Source organism: Pongo pygmaeus, chromosome 2, assembly GCF_028885625.2.
Source record: "Pongo pygmaeus isolate AG05252 chromosome 2, NHGRI_mPonPyg2-v2.0_pri, whole genome shotgun sequence".
NCBI classification, from domain to species: Eukaryota; Metazoa; Chordata; class Mammalia; order Primates; family Hominidae; genus Pongo; species Pongo pygmaeus.
In genome coordinates this window covers 204639217-204653936 of record NC_085930.1, presented here as the reverse complement: position 1 = coordinate 204653936, position 14720 = coordinate 204639217, and the positions used below count along the sequence as shown (strand labels likewise).

Below are 14720 nucleotides of genomic sequence, written 5' to 3'. Positions count from 1 at the left end.
AGTCTTCTCTTAATATACAAATGTGATATCATGCATGAAGGTGGCATGTAGATTATAAAACATAGGAAGATGTAATGCAGAATAACATTTATTATGTATTAATACAGATGCTTGGTTGTTTATGGAGGAGTCTGGGAAAGTTATAGGTGTGATTGTTGAGCAGCTCGTGGTAGGTCATGGAGAGAACCCTGCAAGGCTGAGTATTTGGTTCCCTACCTGCTGTGATTTGCAGGATATTCTGTGCCTCCAGTACCACTTCCAATTCCTGAAAAGGGTAATGGGGAACAGCCATAAAAGCAGGAATATGGCAGGTTTCTGATTATAATGTAGTTAATTAATTAGTTAATTCTAGAGACGGAGTCTTGGCTATGCTGCTTGGGCTGGTCTGAAACTCCTGGGCTCACGCTGTCCTCCTGCCTTGGCCTCCCAAACTATTGCCAGTATTACAGGCATGAGCCACCTCGCCTGGCCTCTGATTCTAATTTTTGACAGTTTTGTCTGGGCCTGTCCCTAAATATCCCTACCATCTTGCTTCCTTCTCTCATTGAGGGACTGCTTATATCCCATCTTTGAAATACTTGGTTGTCTTTTCATTATTATCAGCTACAATGTTCTTTCTTCATGGAAATCTCCTCTGCCCCTTTTATGAATCATGAAGTTTACAATGCTGTCTTCTCCTTAGATATATTGCCTGTGACACTCTACTAATAACAGCAAACTTTAACTGCTTTGCTTGAAAATTTGATTTTAACCCTTTAAGCAGTGATAACTTAATTTTCCTGTCATGTTGAAGCCTACTACAATGATAAGAATTCTTGGAAATGGAATGATTTTGTAGAAAGTCAACTTTAAAAAGTTTTTTTTTTTTAAGAGAAAAAGAATAACTTCATCTTTGATCACACTTAAAACATTACTAGTATTTCCTTATGTTAGTATTCTGTCAATAATGAATATTTGCCACTACACATGTTAAAAATGACTGTATATAGCTACTATCTTTATGCAGAGCAAATTTGGAAGTGACTATTGAAATCATATACCTGTTAATATGAGAAGCTGAAGCCCCAGGAACAGAAGATTCTATAGACCTCTCCTCCCACCTCAAATTCTCCATGTAGTATGATTATCTGGAATATATATATACATATATATATACACACACATATATATACGTATATATATATATACGTATATATACACACATATATACGTATATATACACACACATATATACGTATATATACACACACATATATATACGTATATATATATGTATATATATATATGTATGTGTAATTTTTGTTTGTTTTTTTGAGACGGAGTTTCATTCTTGTTGCCCAGGCTGGAGTGCAATGGTGTGATCTCGGCTTACCGCAACTTTTGGCTCCCCGGTTCAAGCGATTCTCCTGCCTCAGCCCCCCGAGTAACTGGGATTACATGCATGCGCCACCACACCTGGCTAATTTTGTATTTTTAGTAGAGACAGGGTTTCATCATGTTGGTCAGGCTGGTCTCGAACTCCCAACCTCAGGTGATCCTCCCACCTCGGCCTCCCAAAGTGCTGGGATTACAGGTGTGAGCCACTGCACCCGGCCCTATTATCTGGATAATATTTTAAGTTCTTCCTTTTTTAAAATTTTTTATTTTTTATATCATGAGCTGGGATTTAAAGGGGTTGTTGATATCTGAGTTATGACTTAAGAGTATGATATTCATTCACCAGGGCCATACTATTTGCATCTCAACCTTGTGCTGTGATTTGGTTGCCTTTTCTTTTTCTTTCTTTCTTTTTTTTTTTTTTTTTTTGAGACAGAGTCTTGCTCTGTCTCCCAGGCTGGAGTGCAGTGGCGCGATCTCTGCTCACTGCAAACTTCACCTCCCAGATTCCTGCCATTCTCCTACCTCAGCCTCCGGAGTAGCTGGGACTACAGGTGCCTGCCACCGTGCCCGGCTAATATTTTTGTATTTTTTAGTAGAGATGGGGTTTCACCGTGTTAGCCAGGATGGTCTTGATCTCCTGACCTCGTGATCCACCTGCCTCGGCCTCCCAAAGTGCTGGGATTACAGGCGTGAGCCACCGCGCCCGGTGCCTTTTCAATTAATACTCCTCCCTGGCCCCTGATGGTTTTATTTTGGATACTGTGTATTGACGGGAAAATGTGAGGGGAAAAGGGTTATAGATTTTTTTTTTTTTTAGCTACTTTTTAAAAAAAATGTTTTTTTTTTTTTCCACTGAGAAGTGGCAGAGTAATGTGTACAGTCTGTAAAACAGAAATATAATGGGGCTTGCTTAGAAAGATACACATGTGGATGGAAAACAAAATTTTTTTTTCTGGCCAAGTGTGATGGCTCACGCCTGTAATCCTAGTACTTTGGGAGGCTGGGATGGGAGGATTGCTTCAGGCCAGGAGTTCAAAACCAGACTGGTCAACATAATGAGATCCTGTCTCTAAAAAAATAAAATAAATCTGTTTTCCTCCAAAATATTAAGCCAAACAAAAGACTTTAAAAATCCCACTATTTTCATCTATATTCGTACTCCTTGTCTTTTAAGAACTATGCAGAGGAGACTTTTGAGAAGATAAATGAAACTGGTTAATATAAAATCTGGTGAGGTTTTTTTTATGGGTTAAACATTTTTTTCCTCCCTTAACTCTTTTGAAAGCACAAGCAAGGGCCTGGAGGAAATCTTACTTAAAAGAAAACAAATCCAGGTTCTATTAGATTGGTGCAAAAGTAATGGCAAAAACCGCAATTGCTTTTGCCCCAACCCAATAGCTTTCCTTTGAATGCTTAATCCCAAATAATGGAATGTTAGGTCTTGAAGTGATATTCAAGCTGTTCCAGAGTGAGAGAACTGAGGTCTGGTATGATTAAATGATTTTCTCAAGGGATCATATTAGTTGACAGACTAAAATGTTGGTTTCCATTTCTAGTTTGTTTTTCCACTACTCCCTTTCCTATTACAGGACTGAATTTCTCATGGATCTAGCTAGGTTTGCTTAGTAGACCAATTTGAGCACATAGGAGCAGTTACAACATCTCTAAGATAATAGAGAAGAAAGACCTTTTAATTTCATCCATTGAAACTTCTGAAAACAATGAAGGCAGAGACATTTTATTTATTTATTTATTTGTTTATTTGTTTGTTTATTTGTTTATTTATTTAGAGTTGGAGTTTCACTCTTGTTGCCCAGGCTGGAGTGCAGTGGCACGATCTTGGCTCACCGCAACCTCTGCCTCCTGGGTTCAAGCAATTCTCCTGCCTCAGCCTCCCGAGTAGCTGGGATAACAGGCATGCGCCACCATGCCTGGCTAATTTTGTATTTTTATTAGAGACTGGGTTTCACCATGTTGATGAGGCTGGCCTCGAACTCCTGACCTCCCGTGATCTACCTGCCTTGGCCTTCCAAAGTGCTGGGATTACAGCCGTGAGCCACCATGCCTGGCCAGTGGAGACATTTATAAAAGGTTATTATTATGTAACAAATATACAGTTGCTTCTTGGCCTTTTGGCTAAGATTAAGTGTAAATATAAATTTAGAACTGTAACCTTCCTTCATACTGATTCTGCGTTGGTTCTCCTCTGTTTTTAGGCTCTTAGAGGAGTTGGATAGAACCTACCTTGATAACCTTAGAAACCAAGTGGATTTTTAAATAGTTCATCATCTTATATGTCATATGTATGTAGTCCTCTAGTCTAGATTGAAGTTAGGAAGTTAGGAGAGGACTCCAGTCTGTATTTGATGTGTGATCTTTGGAAAGGGACAGCAGTATTGTGTTTTTGTCTTTCTTCCAATAAGCCTTTTGCACTCCTAGAAGTGTTTCTCTTAAAGGAAATTAGATTTGCTGTTTTAATTGCTGATCGTAGGCCTGTTTTAACTGTATTTTGCCCCTTTTTCAGACTATTTCAAATTCATTTTGGAAGTATGTGATGATCTTGTTACTGCTTTCTTCTCATGTGGCCCCATAACATGAAAACAAAAAGAGATTGTGTGTTTTCTTTAACACTGTGTAAATAATCATAGCTGACATTCACTGACTTAGTGTTTTCACATGCATATTCACATTTGTCATACGTCTCTGTGGGAGAGACTTGTTTATCTGTGTTTTAGAGAAGAAATTGGAACACAACTTGTTCATCATTACACAGCTAATAAGTATAGTAGCGATTCAAACACAAGAAGTTTTCTTTTTTTTTTCAACTTTATTCTACTGCCTCTCAACATAAAGATGTTGTAGAGACCCAGCATAAAGGACCCAGAACTTAACCAAACTAATAAGGGGTGGCCATTCACATTATAAAAGTATTTAATGGGAGATTTCTATTAAAAACCAGGTTTCTAGAGTGTGTGCTGTGTTGTTTTCTGGTCAAAAACAGAGGGGACTAATCTCATCGGTATAGGGCCTTTTCGTCACTCTTTTTTAACCACTTAACAAATCCCAGGACTGCCCTTGGGTCAGTGGGCCATCCTTGATGCAGTTGTTGTCCTTTCCTTGCAAAGAATAGTCCAGCATTGCCCAAGGTACATAAGGCTGTTGAGCTGAAAGAGGAAGTTGACTTAGGATGATAGATACTATGATGGGCACATACATCTCCTGAGTCTCTAAATGGTTATTCAATTTACATGCAGCTTTTAGAAATACATGTATCATATAAAACAAAGGAATACAGCAGTTTCAAAATCTGCACATTTTGAGTATTTATTTCTATTTGATGATTTTTTATTAGGTAGTTATGACTTACAGCCTGAAATCCACCTTTAATGTTTGAGGATATTTATGTCCCTATTAATGATCTTGCATATCCTGCTATTGGCAATTTGGAGTGCATCACCATGTGACCTAATTTTAAATTATTAATTTCATTTTAAGGCTATTGCCAAGTTGGAGCGAAGATTTTTTTTTTTTGGTGGTTATTGTTGGTTTTTAAGGATTTTAAATGGATGGGAAAAATAATTATTTAGCATACTTCTTTTTTTTTTTCTTTTTTGAGACACAGTCTCACTCTGTCTCCCAGGCTGGAGTGCAGTGACGCGATCTTGGCTCACTGCAACCTCTGCCTCCCGAGTTCAAACGATTCTCCTGCCTCAGCCTGCCAAGTAGTTGGGATTACAGGCATGTGCCACCATGCCTGGCTAATTTTTGTGTTTTTAGTAGAGATGGGTTTTCATCATGTTGGCCAGGCTGGTATTGAACTCCTGACCTCAAGTGATCCGCCCACCTCGGCCTCCCAAAGTGCTGGGATTACAGATGTGAGCCACCATGCCTGGCCCATACTTCTTTTTTCTTTCAAATAATTTTATAAGGAAAATGTAATGCTCGTGTTACACATTTAATGTATTTAGTTATTTTAGTGTATACTCTTTTACAAACAGTAGCTTAGAAAAGTTTATTGCTACAACAAGAATATGCAGTTATCTGAGTGGAGGGAGTTCTATTTTTGAGCCTCATTCATTTCATAGCCATGTCTTGGTGTTAAACTTGCTATTGGATTTTTTTCTCTTCTAGTTTTCTTATTTGTTTTTTTTTTTTGAGATGGAGTTTTGCTCTTGTGTCCCAGGCTGGAGTGCAATGGCATGATCTCAGCTCACCGCAACCTCCGCCTCCTGGGTTCAAGCGATTCTCCTGCCTCAGCCTCCCTAGTAGCTGGGATTACAGGTGCCTGCCACCATGTCTGGCTAATGTTCATATTTTTATTAGAGAAGGGGTTTCACCATGTTGGCTGGGCTGGTCTTGAACTCCTGACTTTATGTGATCCACCCACTTCAGCCTCCCAAAGTGCTGGGATTACAGGCATGAGCCACCGCGCTCGTCTTCTCTTCTAGTTTGATGTTTTTAGGTAACTATTTTTCAATTGATAATAAAAAACTATGATGCATGAATAGATAAAAGAATGAAGGTATTGTTATTAAAAATAAAGTATCTGTTTTTCTGAATTCTGGGCTTATTCAGCTTCTTAGAGTACAGACAGCTAGAGCTAAGTCCAAATTTTATTTTCTTTTATGTATTTCATATATGAGAAAAGTTTTTCATTCATGTTCTTATATTTGACATTCTTAAGGGTCAGTAAACTTTTTCTGTAAAGGGCCAGATAGTAAATATTTTATGCTTTGTGGGCCATATGGTCTCTCTTGCAACTACTCAACTATGCCATTATGGCGTGAAAGCTGCTATAGAGAGTACTGAAGTGAATTAACTTGTCTCTGCTTCCGTAAAACTTTAGAGGAACAGAAATTTGAGTTTAATATAATTTTCATGCGTCACAAAATATTATTTTTTGAAAATATTTTTCAGCCACTTAAAAATGTAAGAACCATTTTTAGCTTATATAGACTTTGTAAAAACAGGTTATGGGTCAAACTTGCCTTTTGGGTAATTGTTTGCTGACCCTTGTGACTGTGCTCATTGTCTTCTCTTTTCTTCCCTTTCTCTTAACGTCTATCCCCCTTATTACTTATTCTCTGTTTTGCTCATTTTGCTGCTCAATCATATATTTTATTTCATTGTTAATGTGTGTATAACTTGATTTTTTTAAATTAAATTTTAAGCTGTGGAGGGTAGGGGTCTATAATTTTGGCCTCTTTATTGCCTTGCATTTTCATAAAAGTTATATGCTTCATAAAAATCTGGGCGAATTGCAGAGAAATAACATCTATCATTTAATATTTCAAAGATTGTTGGGTAAATTCTTTTATTTCACTTACTGGTTTATTAAACATATGTCCCAGAGTGGTTCTGTCTCACTGATGAATAGAAGTCATCTCAGTGGTAAGCTAAAGGAGAGAAAGAATCTGCGAATTGATTTTGTTCTTTGTGTCATGTACTGTGATTGATGATATGAACAGTCCTCATTTAGTCTTTACTTCCCCCCTTTAAAAAAAAAAAAAAGAGAGATGGAGTCTTGCCCTGTGGCCCAGGCAAGGAGCGCAGTGGTGCAGTCATAGCTCATTGTAACTTGAAACTCCTGGGCTCAAGCAATCCTCCTGCCTCAGAATCCCCAGTAGCTGGGATTACAGCCACACACTACCGTGCCTAGCTAGCATTTTTTATTTTGAATTTTTTGAGAGACTGAGTCTTGCTTTGTTGTCCAGGCTGGTCTCAAACTCCTGGCCTGACGCTACTTTTTGTATTTTTAGTAGAGACTGGGTTTCGCTCTGTTGGCCAGGCTAGTCTAGGACTCCTGGCCTCAAGTGATCTGCCCAGCTCGGCCTCCCTAAGTGCTGGGATTACAGGCGTGAGCCACTGTGCCTTGCTGCTTACGTTTCTTTAAATGTGTTGTTTCACAAAAGTGAATTAGTAGAATTGCACAGTGAAATAAGATTGGAGAAGTTACAAGAAGTTTCTCCCAACCCATTTGTTAAGTAGAAACCAATGATTAAATCTCAAACTGGTCATTTCAACTAATTTGCTTGAAAGAAATGGAAGACTGAGTAAAGATAAATAAAGGTTAAAATGTAAATGAAGAGGGTATCTGACAATTAGCGTACTTAGTGAGTTTCTCCCTTGGCTCAACAAACATTTTGTTTGTGCGTCTGTGCTGCTATGGGGAACTGAGACTGGTGAGCGAGGTGCACAGTGATAGAATGTGTGTGAGGTGCTGGAGGGGCACAGGAGGGTATGCCATTCAGCTTGAGGGGTTGAGGGGTTCCAAGAGGACCATGTCTTGGGGAGGTGGTGTTTGGACTTCTTTTTCCCCTTTATTAGCTTTAAACATTACTTAAAAATGCATAGTTGTTGAAAATAGTTAATCCAGAATTTAGTAAAAAGTGCAAATCCTTATTTATACTTTCTGCTGTCAAATTCCCATTCTTCAGAGTTGTAGTTCGTTGACTGATAAATATGCTCCCAAATTGAGGTCATGCTCTGCATATAATTTTGTAGCTGGCTTTTTCCCCCCATATAATACTCTATCCTGTGCAGATTTCCATATCAGTAGATACAGATCAACCTCATTTAAAATCTTCTGCCTCACATAATGGTATGGATATATCGTAATTTATTTATATTATTTCCTATTGCTGCACATCCAGGTTTCTAACCCATTACAGTGAATATCCTTATACATTTGTTCTCTTGTGTAAATTAAGTTTTAAATGATGAGTAGGTGAAGGGACTGAGCGCTGATGTGAATGAAAAATGTTTTCTAGGTTAAGGAGACAATGCATAGTTTGGAAAACTTTGCTGAAGCAAATGAGAAACTTTTAGTCAGGAAGAAGTATTTCTGTTTCTGTGCTACAGAGTGCAGCACCTTCTATTTTCTCCAGTCATATGCTAGAGCATCTCATTTTATCATAGGCATTTCTTTACTGAATAATTCAAAGTTATTTTCTTATTTTAGAGATTTAAAAGCTTCCTAAAAATAAATGTTACCCAATGGAGAAGCAGAATCACAAGTCGATAAGGTGATTATTCAGAGGTCACACAGAGGTGAAGTGGGAGTTCTGGAAATACAGTTTTTTGTTTTATTTTGAGACAGGGGCACCTAGGCTGGAGTGCACTGAAGGAAGCCTCAACCTCCCAAGGCCCAAGTGATCCTCCCACCTCAGCCTCCTGAGTAGCTGGGACTACAGGTGTGAGCCACCACGCCTGGCTAATCCTTTTATTTTTTGTAGAGACAGGGTCTTCCTGTGTTTCCTAGGCTGGTCTTGAACTCCTGGGTCCAAGCAGTCCTTCCCCTCCGCCTCCCAAAGTGCTGGGATTACAGGTGTGAGCCACCATGCTTGTTCCGGAAATAGTTTTCATCCTAGCTCTGTCTCCTGAGAATATCTTACTCAGTGTAAATCCCCCATTACTATCCAACTTAAAAAAAATTTAGTTAAATCTTTAAATACCTATTTGAGAATTGCTAGTTTATCAAGTAGATATATGAAAATGGCATAAATGACTTAAAGTAGATGAATTACATTTTGTTATACATACTCTTGAGTGTAAAATGTTTTCATCCCAAAAACTTAGTTGCTTCTATTTTGTTTCAGACAAATTTCCAATTTTGAAATGTTGCCTTGTAGTGTGATATGAAGTGCTAACTGGTATTATAATTGTATTCTCTTTTGTCAATAAGACAATATTTGGCTTATTTAGTTTCTGCATTTTACATAATCTAACCTTTGCTAATTTTTCTATATTAAAATTATATTGCTAGGAGAAGAAGAGAGACTAAAATTAGTGTTAGGTGCTGATTAAAAAAATACTTTGGAAACAAAACAAGGGTGATATTTTTCTAAGCTATTTCTGAAAGTAAAAGCTCCTCTTCTTGGTTGCCAACAGTGCCTTGCAGGTTGGTTGCATGTGTTTTGTTATCAAGAAATCCGATTCTTTGTACGCCTCAACTTTTAAAATGTCTCATGCATTTAAAAAGTGCATGCTAAATAGCTATATTTACTGTTATTAATTGGAATGATACTAATGCTTTGAGTATAAATTAGCGTAATGTGTTCTGTCATTGTCCTAAACAATAATTGTATTATCTGTTGTATTGCATGATTATGAAGTATTTGTACTAAATTCCAAGGTAATGATTACTTCATGTGAGGTGTAATTTTTAAGCATTCATATCTATCTTTTCATTTAGAGTTACTTTTCAAGAGTAAAGTATACATTTGAACAAATGAAATAACTCATTTTATGTTTAATTTTTCTAGGGCAGCTTTGGAAGAAGTAGAAGGTGATGTGGCAGAATTGGAACTAAAACTTGATAAGGTAAATTTTACATGTTTAGCTTTTTAAAACATTGATTCTCGTTTGCCGTAAATAATGATTAGTACCTACAATAGTAGGTCTGTTTTTTATTTTTTGGAGACAGAGTCTCACTCTGTCGCCCAGGCTGGAGTGCAGTGGCATGATCTCAGCTCACTGTAATCTCCGTCTCCTGGGTTCAAACGATCCTCCTGCCTCAGCCTCCCAACTAGCTGGGATTACAGGTGTGCACCACCATGCCCAGCTAATTTTTTGTGTTTTTAGTAGAGACAGGGTTTCCCATGTTGGCCAGGCTGGTCTCAAACTCCTGACCTCTGGTGATCCACCTGCCTCAGCTTCCCAAAGTGCTGGGATTATAGGAGTGAGCCATCGCACCTGGCCTGGTAGCTTTTTATCTCTATGAGGGTAAATGCTGTTATTATCCCAGTTTTACACATGAGGAAAGTAAGGCTAGAGACACTAAGTAGCTTGTGTAAAGTCTAATCTAAGTGCCAGAGCAGGAATTCGAATCTATGTCTGACTTCAAAGCTCACTAAACATCCTGTATGTTGTTAGAAGCTTTTTCTGGGGCCAGGTGTGATGGCTCATGCCTATAATCCCAGCACTTTGGGAGGCCGAGATGGGCGGATCACCTGAGGTCAGGAGTTTGAGACCAGTCTGACCACCATGGAGAAACCCCATCTCTACTAAAAAAATACAAAATTAGCCAGGTGTGGTGGTGCATGCCTGTAATCCTAGCTACTCGGGAGGCTGAGGCAGGAGAATCGCTTGAGCCGGGGAAGTGGAGGTTGCTATGAGCTGAGATCATGCCATTGCGCTCCAGCCTGGGCAACAAGAGTGAAACTCCATCTCAAAAAAAAGAGATGCTTTTTCTGTATTTTCTACCAAAAAGATTGCATCTTTCTTTTTTGTTGCTTAATGGATTTCATATATAACCTGACCATTGTATAAATTTGGGTCTGGCCACGTTCAAATATAAATACAATTTAAAATATTAATTCCATTTTTAAGCTAATACCAGAAATGCTTAATAGGTACTTAGTAATCGGTATGGCCATATTTTATGGAAGGGTAAATGTACATTGATTCCCTCCATCTATATTATTGATGATTTTTTTGGTGTCTGTCCAAGAAACACTATTTGCTATATAGTAGGCAGAAGCAGTAGAATGAGTAAGAGCTTCTGATCCATTTGTTTAGATACTTCTGAAACCACTGCTCATTTACATGTTTCTCTTTAAATTTCTGGAGATAAATCAGATGTATATATTTGAAATACCTTTTCTGAAAATAATTTTCTAGTTTAATAATTATTATTATAAATGGCATTGCTGTGTAACGTAGTGCTTCTCAGACCTTAACTTTGCTTAGGAATCCCTTGGGGATCTCATCTTGTGAAAAAACAGATTCCGATTCAGTAGCTGGAGATACCTGAGATTTTGTGTTTGTAACCGGATTCCAGGTGACGCCCATGCTGTTGGCCCATGGACCACACTTTTGAGTAGCAAGGATAGAAAATATATTAAGCTGAAGGTTTTCAAATGTTTTGAAACCATGAAACATACATCTTTATATAATATAGTCCAGAAACTATATAAAATAGCATTAGTTCTATATGTAAACAAATTACATCAGAATTTTAGAAGATGTTTAGAGATAAGTTATTTTTGTATAGTACTGTATAATTTTTAAAGCCCGGTAATATATAGTGTCCTTTTAATTTTTACAATAATCTGTAGGGTTAGATAGGACAAGTGTTATTATTCCCGTTTTATAGCTGAGGATACCAAAGCCCAAGGAAGTGATGGGGACTTGCTTCAAATCACAGAGTAGAAGAGGCACAACCAGGGTTAGAACCCCTTTTCTTTTTTTTTTAGACAGAGTCTTGCTCTGTCACTCAGGCTGGAGTGCAGTGGCGTGATCTCGGCTCACTGCAACCTCTGCCTCCCAGGTTCAAGCAATTCTTCTGCCTCAGCCTCCTGAGTAGCTGGGACCTCAGGCTCACACCACTATGCCTGGCTAAGTTTTTGTATTTTAGTAGAGATGGGATTTCACCGTGTTGGCCAGACTGGTCTCGAACTCCTGCGCTCAGGTAATCCGCCCGCCTCAGCCTCCCAAAGTGCCGGGATTACAGGCATGAGCCACCGCACCTGGCCCCTCTGTCTTTATGATCAGTTCAGTGCTCTTCTTGTGCATCACTGCACTTCAGGATCCGCGTTGGGGGAGCACCTGCCACTGGGAAATGTTCTGAGGAATGCTAGCTAGCTTCCAGCAAGTCTTTGTAAAAATTAATATTTTAATTTTGGATAAGGATATTATTTGAAAATGCCTTCCTTTGTTTTCTACTTAAAAATTACATGTCTGGCTTTTTATTACTATTTTATTTTATTTTATTTTTTACTCTGAGGCACTACATTTATTTTCAAGTACTCTTTGAAACAAAATTTTAAACTCTTAAGGTAGACAACAGAAAATATAGTTTTGATTTTATGGAAGATTTATGAGAGAGTATGTAGAGGGGCAAGGCCTTTTAAAGAATCACAGAGTGGTATAAGAAGGATATCTTATTACTTATATATACATAAATAATACATATATTATTACATATGTATTATATACATGAAATAAGAGTAAGGTAATAAGGTAGAACCACATGTAAATCATATGAAACACTGTGGTGGGACACCTCAGAGTTTAAAATACCTAAACAGATAGAATCCACTGACTGTTTTTGCTGATTATTTTGCTGTTATGAGTGGATTCTTTTTTCCTCTGTATTATTCACTTGGAGTAGAGCACACACACTGCTAGAATCTTCAGACCAAAAGTTTCAAATCTGAAACACGTTATTGAAGTATTGACATTGAGTGCTAAGAACTATAAGCCCGTTCTAGAGTCTATCTTACCCAAAGGGCTACGAAGGACACGTGGAAACCTGACAGCTTAAAAAGTATTACTATTTTCCGTCACACTAAATTTCCATAGTTACTTTTATATTTCATACCTCTCCCAAATTCTTTTTCTTTTTTTTAATTTTTAAATTTTTTTTAAGTAATGGATTCTTGCTCTGTCACCCAGGCTGGAGTGCAGTGGTGTGATCTCAGCTCATTGCAGCCTCCACCTTCCAGGCTGAAGCGATTCTCCTGCCTCAGCCTCCTGAGTAGCTGGGATTACAGGGGCACGATACCACACCTGACTAATTTTTTTGTATTTTTATTAGAGACAGGGTTTCACCATATTGGCCAGGCTGGTCTCGAACTCCTAACCTCAGGTGATCTGCCCGCCTTGGCCTCCCAAAGTGCTGGGATTACAGGCGTAAGCCCCCATGCCCAGCTCAAATTGTTAATCTATTAACTATTATTTTTATTTTAGAAACTATGGGGAGTTAGCATAGAGAAGAGAGGCTGAGAGGAGGAAGTGGTTGTTATTGAAGGTAGTGGCAGTGAAGGACTAATGTGGGTGGTGGAGGGTTGCTCCAAGTCTAGGTTAATGATTTCATAGCTTTGTGCAGGGCAAGTTCCACCTATAGTATCATTGTAAATCATGCCAGGGACAGGTTAAACTAGCTTCTTGACTTTTCCTATAATGTATGCCACCAGTAGTTCGTTCATTCTGGTGAATAATGCTTTATGAGTGGCATTGCTCTACTGAGTTCAATTATTGATCCATTCCTGCCAGGTGTTCTGTCATTGACAGCATCATAGTGCATCATAGTTGCCATCTAGGCTTAATTTCTGCGTGTGTTGCATTGTCTCACTGGCATGCTTGTTCCCCATTGAGCAGATACTCTTTAAATCTCAGCCAAGTACTACCAAACGTTGGCTCTTTTTCTTCTGTTGCATTGTTTCTTGCATGTACTGTGATTTAAGCTGTTATAATATTGTAATTTTGGGTAGGGAGCATAGCCTAGTAGTTAAGAACACAAACATTGGCTCTTTTTCTTCTGTTGCATTGTTTCTTGCATGTACTCTGATTTAAGCTGTTATAATATAGTTTTGGGTGGTAGCATAACCTGGTAGTTAAGAACACAAAGCCTGGAGCTGCTGCTGGGTTTGAGTCTGGCTCTATCATTTACTAGCAATATGGCCTTGGACAAGCTCTTCAACCTTTCTGTGCCTCAGTTTCTTCTCTCCAAAATGGGGAAAATAAGAGTGCCTATTTCATAGGATTATTATGAAACTAAAATGAGATAATACATGTAAAGTACTTAGCACAGTTCTTGGCACGTGGTAAATTCTAAATAAACAATGATGCTGTCTCTTCAACAGAGTGTTAGCTCCTTGAAGAGAGACTGTCCTTAAAAAGGGAAAAAACGGACTGGGAGTGGTGGCTCATGCCTGTAATCCCAGCACTTTGGGAGGCCGAGGCAGGCGAATCACTTGAGGTCAGGAGTTCGAGACCAGCCTGGCTAACATGGTGAAATCCTGTCTCTACTAAAAATACAAAAATTAGTTGGGTATGGTGCCCCTGGCATGGTGGCGTGCGTGCGCACGCCACTGCACTCCAGCCTGGGTGACAGAGCAAGACCCCGTTTCCAAAGAAAAAGAAAAAACCCTCATTTGTTTTATATACTTGGTGTATACAAAGTCCTATGTTTTACTTATATTATTTGTTATCATTATAACAGTATTGCAAAGTTGATATCCCTAATTTGCGCATGAAAAAACAAGAATTGGAGAGTATGTTACTCAAGGATAGTCAGCAGATAAGTTGTTTGTATTCCTATCATCTGGCAGAGTGTCTATGACATAGTAATTGCTTAGTAAAAAGTTGTTGAATGAATTAGGGATATTAGTTTGATAATTTAGATGGACTTGACATTTAATCTTGTTGTAGGTAAAAATCTTCCCTCTTTGTAGGTTTATATTATTCAGTTAGAATCTCATTTATCAGTGTCATCTAACAAGTATTTTGACAGCTGGCAAAATCTCAGTCTTCTGTCTTTCTGCCCCCCTCCCTCTTCATTGCCAAGTCCGTCCTTCGTCCTGGATAGCTGCAGTGTATGTGTGGTTCTGCTGTAT

At 38.4% G+C, this 14720-nt stretch overlaps 1 protein-coding gene across 3 annotated transcripts in view; it reads left to right on the top strand.

Moving 5' to 3' along the window:
• Positions 1-14720, top strand: part of ACAP2 (ArfGAP with coiled-coil, ankyrin repeat and PH domains 2) — a 177465-nt gene that overhangs the window by 47198 nt on the left and 115547 nt on the right. For all 3 annotated transcript variants that reach the window (XM_054479830.2, XM_063662581.1, XM_054479831.2), the window contains exon 2: positions 9645-9702. In XM_054479830.2, coding sequence (XP_054335805.1) covers positions 9645-9702 — 58 coding nt within the window. The remainder of the gene's footprint in view (positions 1-9644; positions 9703-14720) is intronic.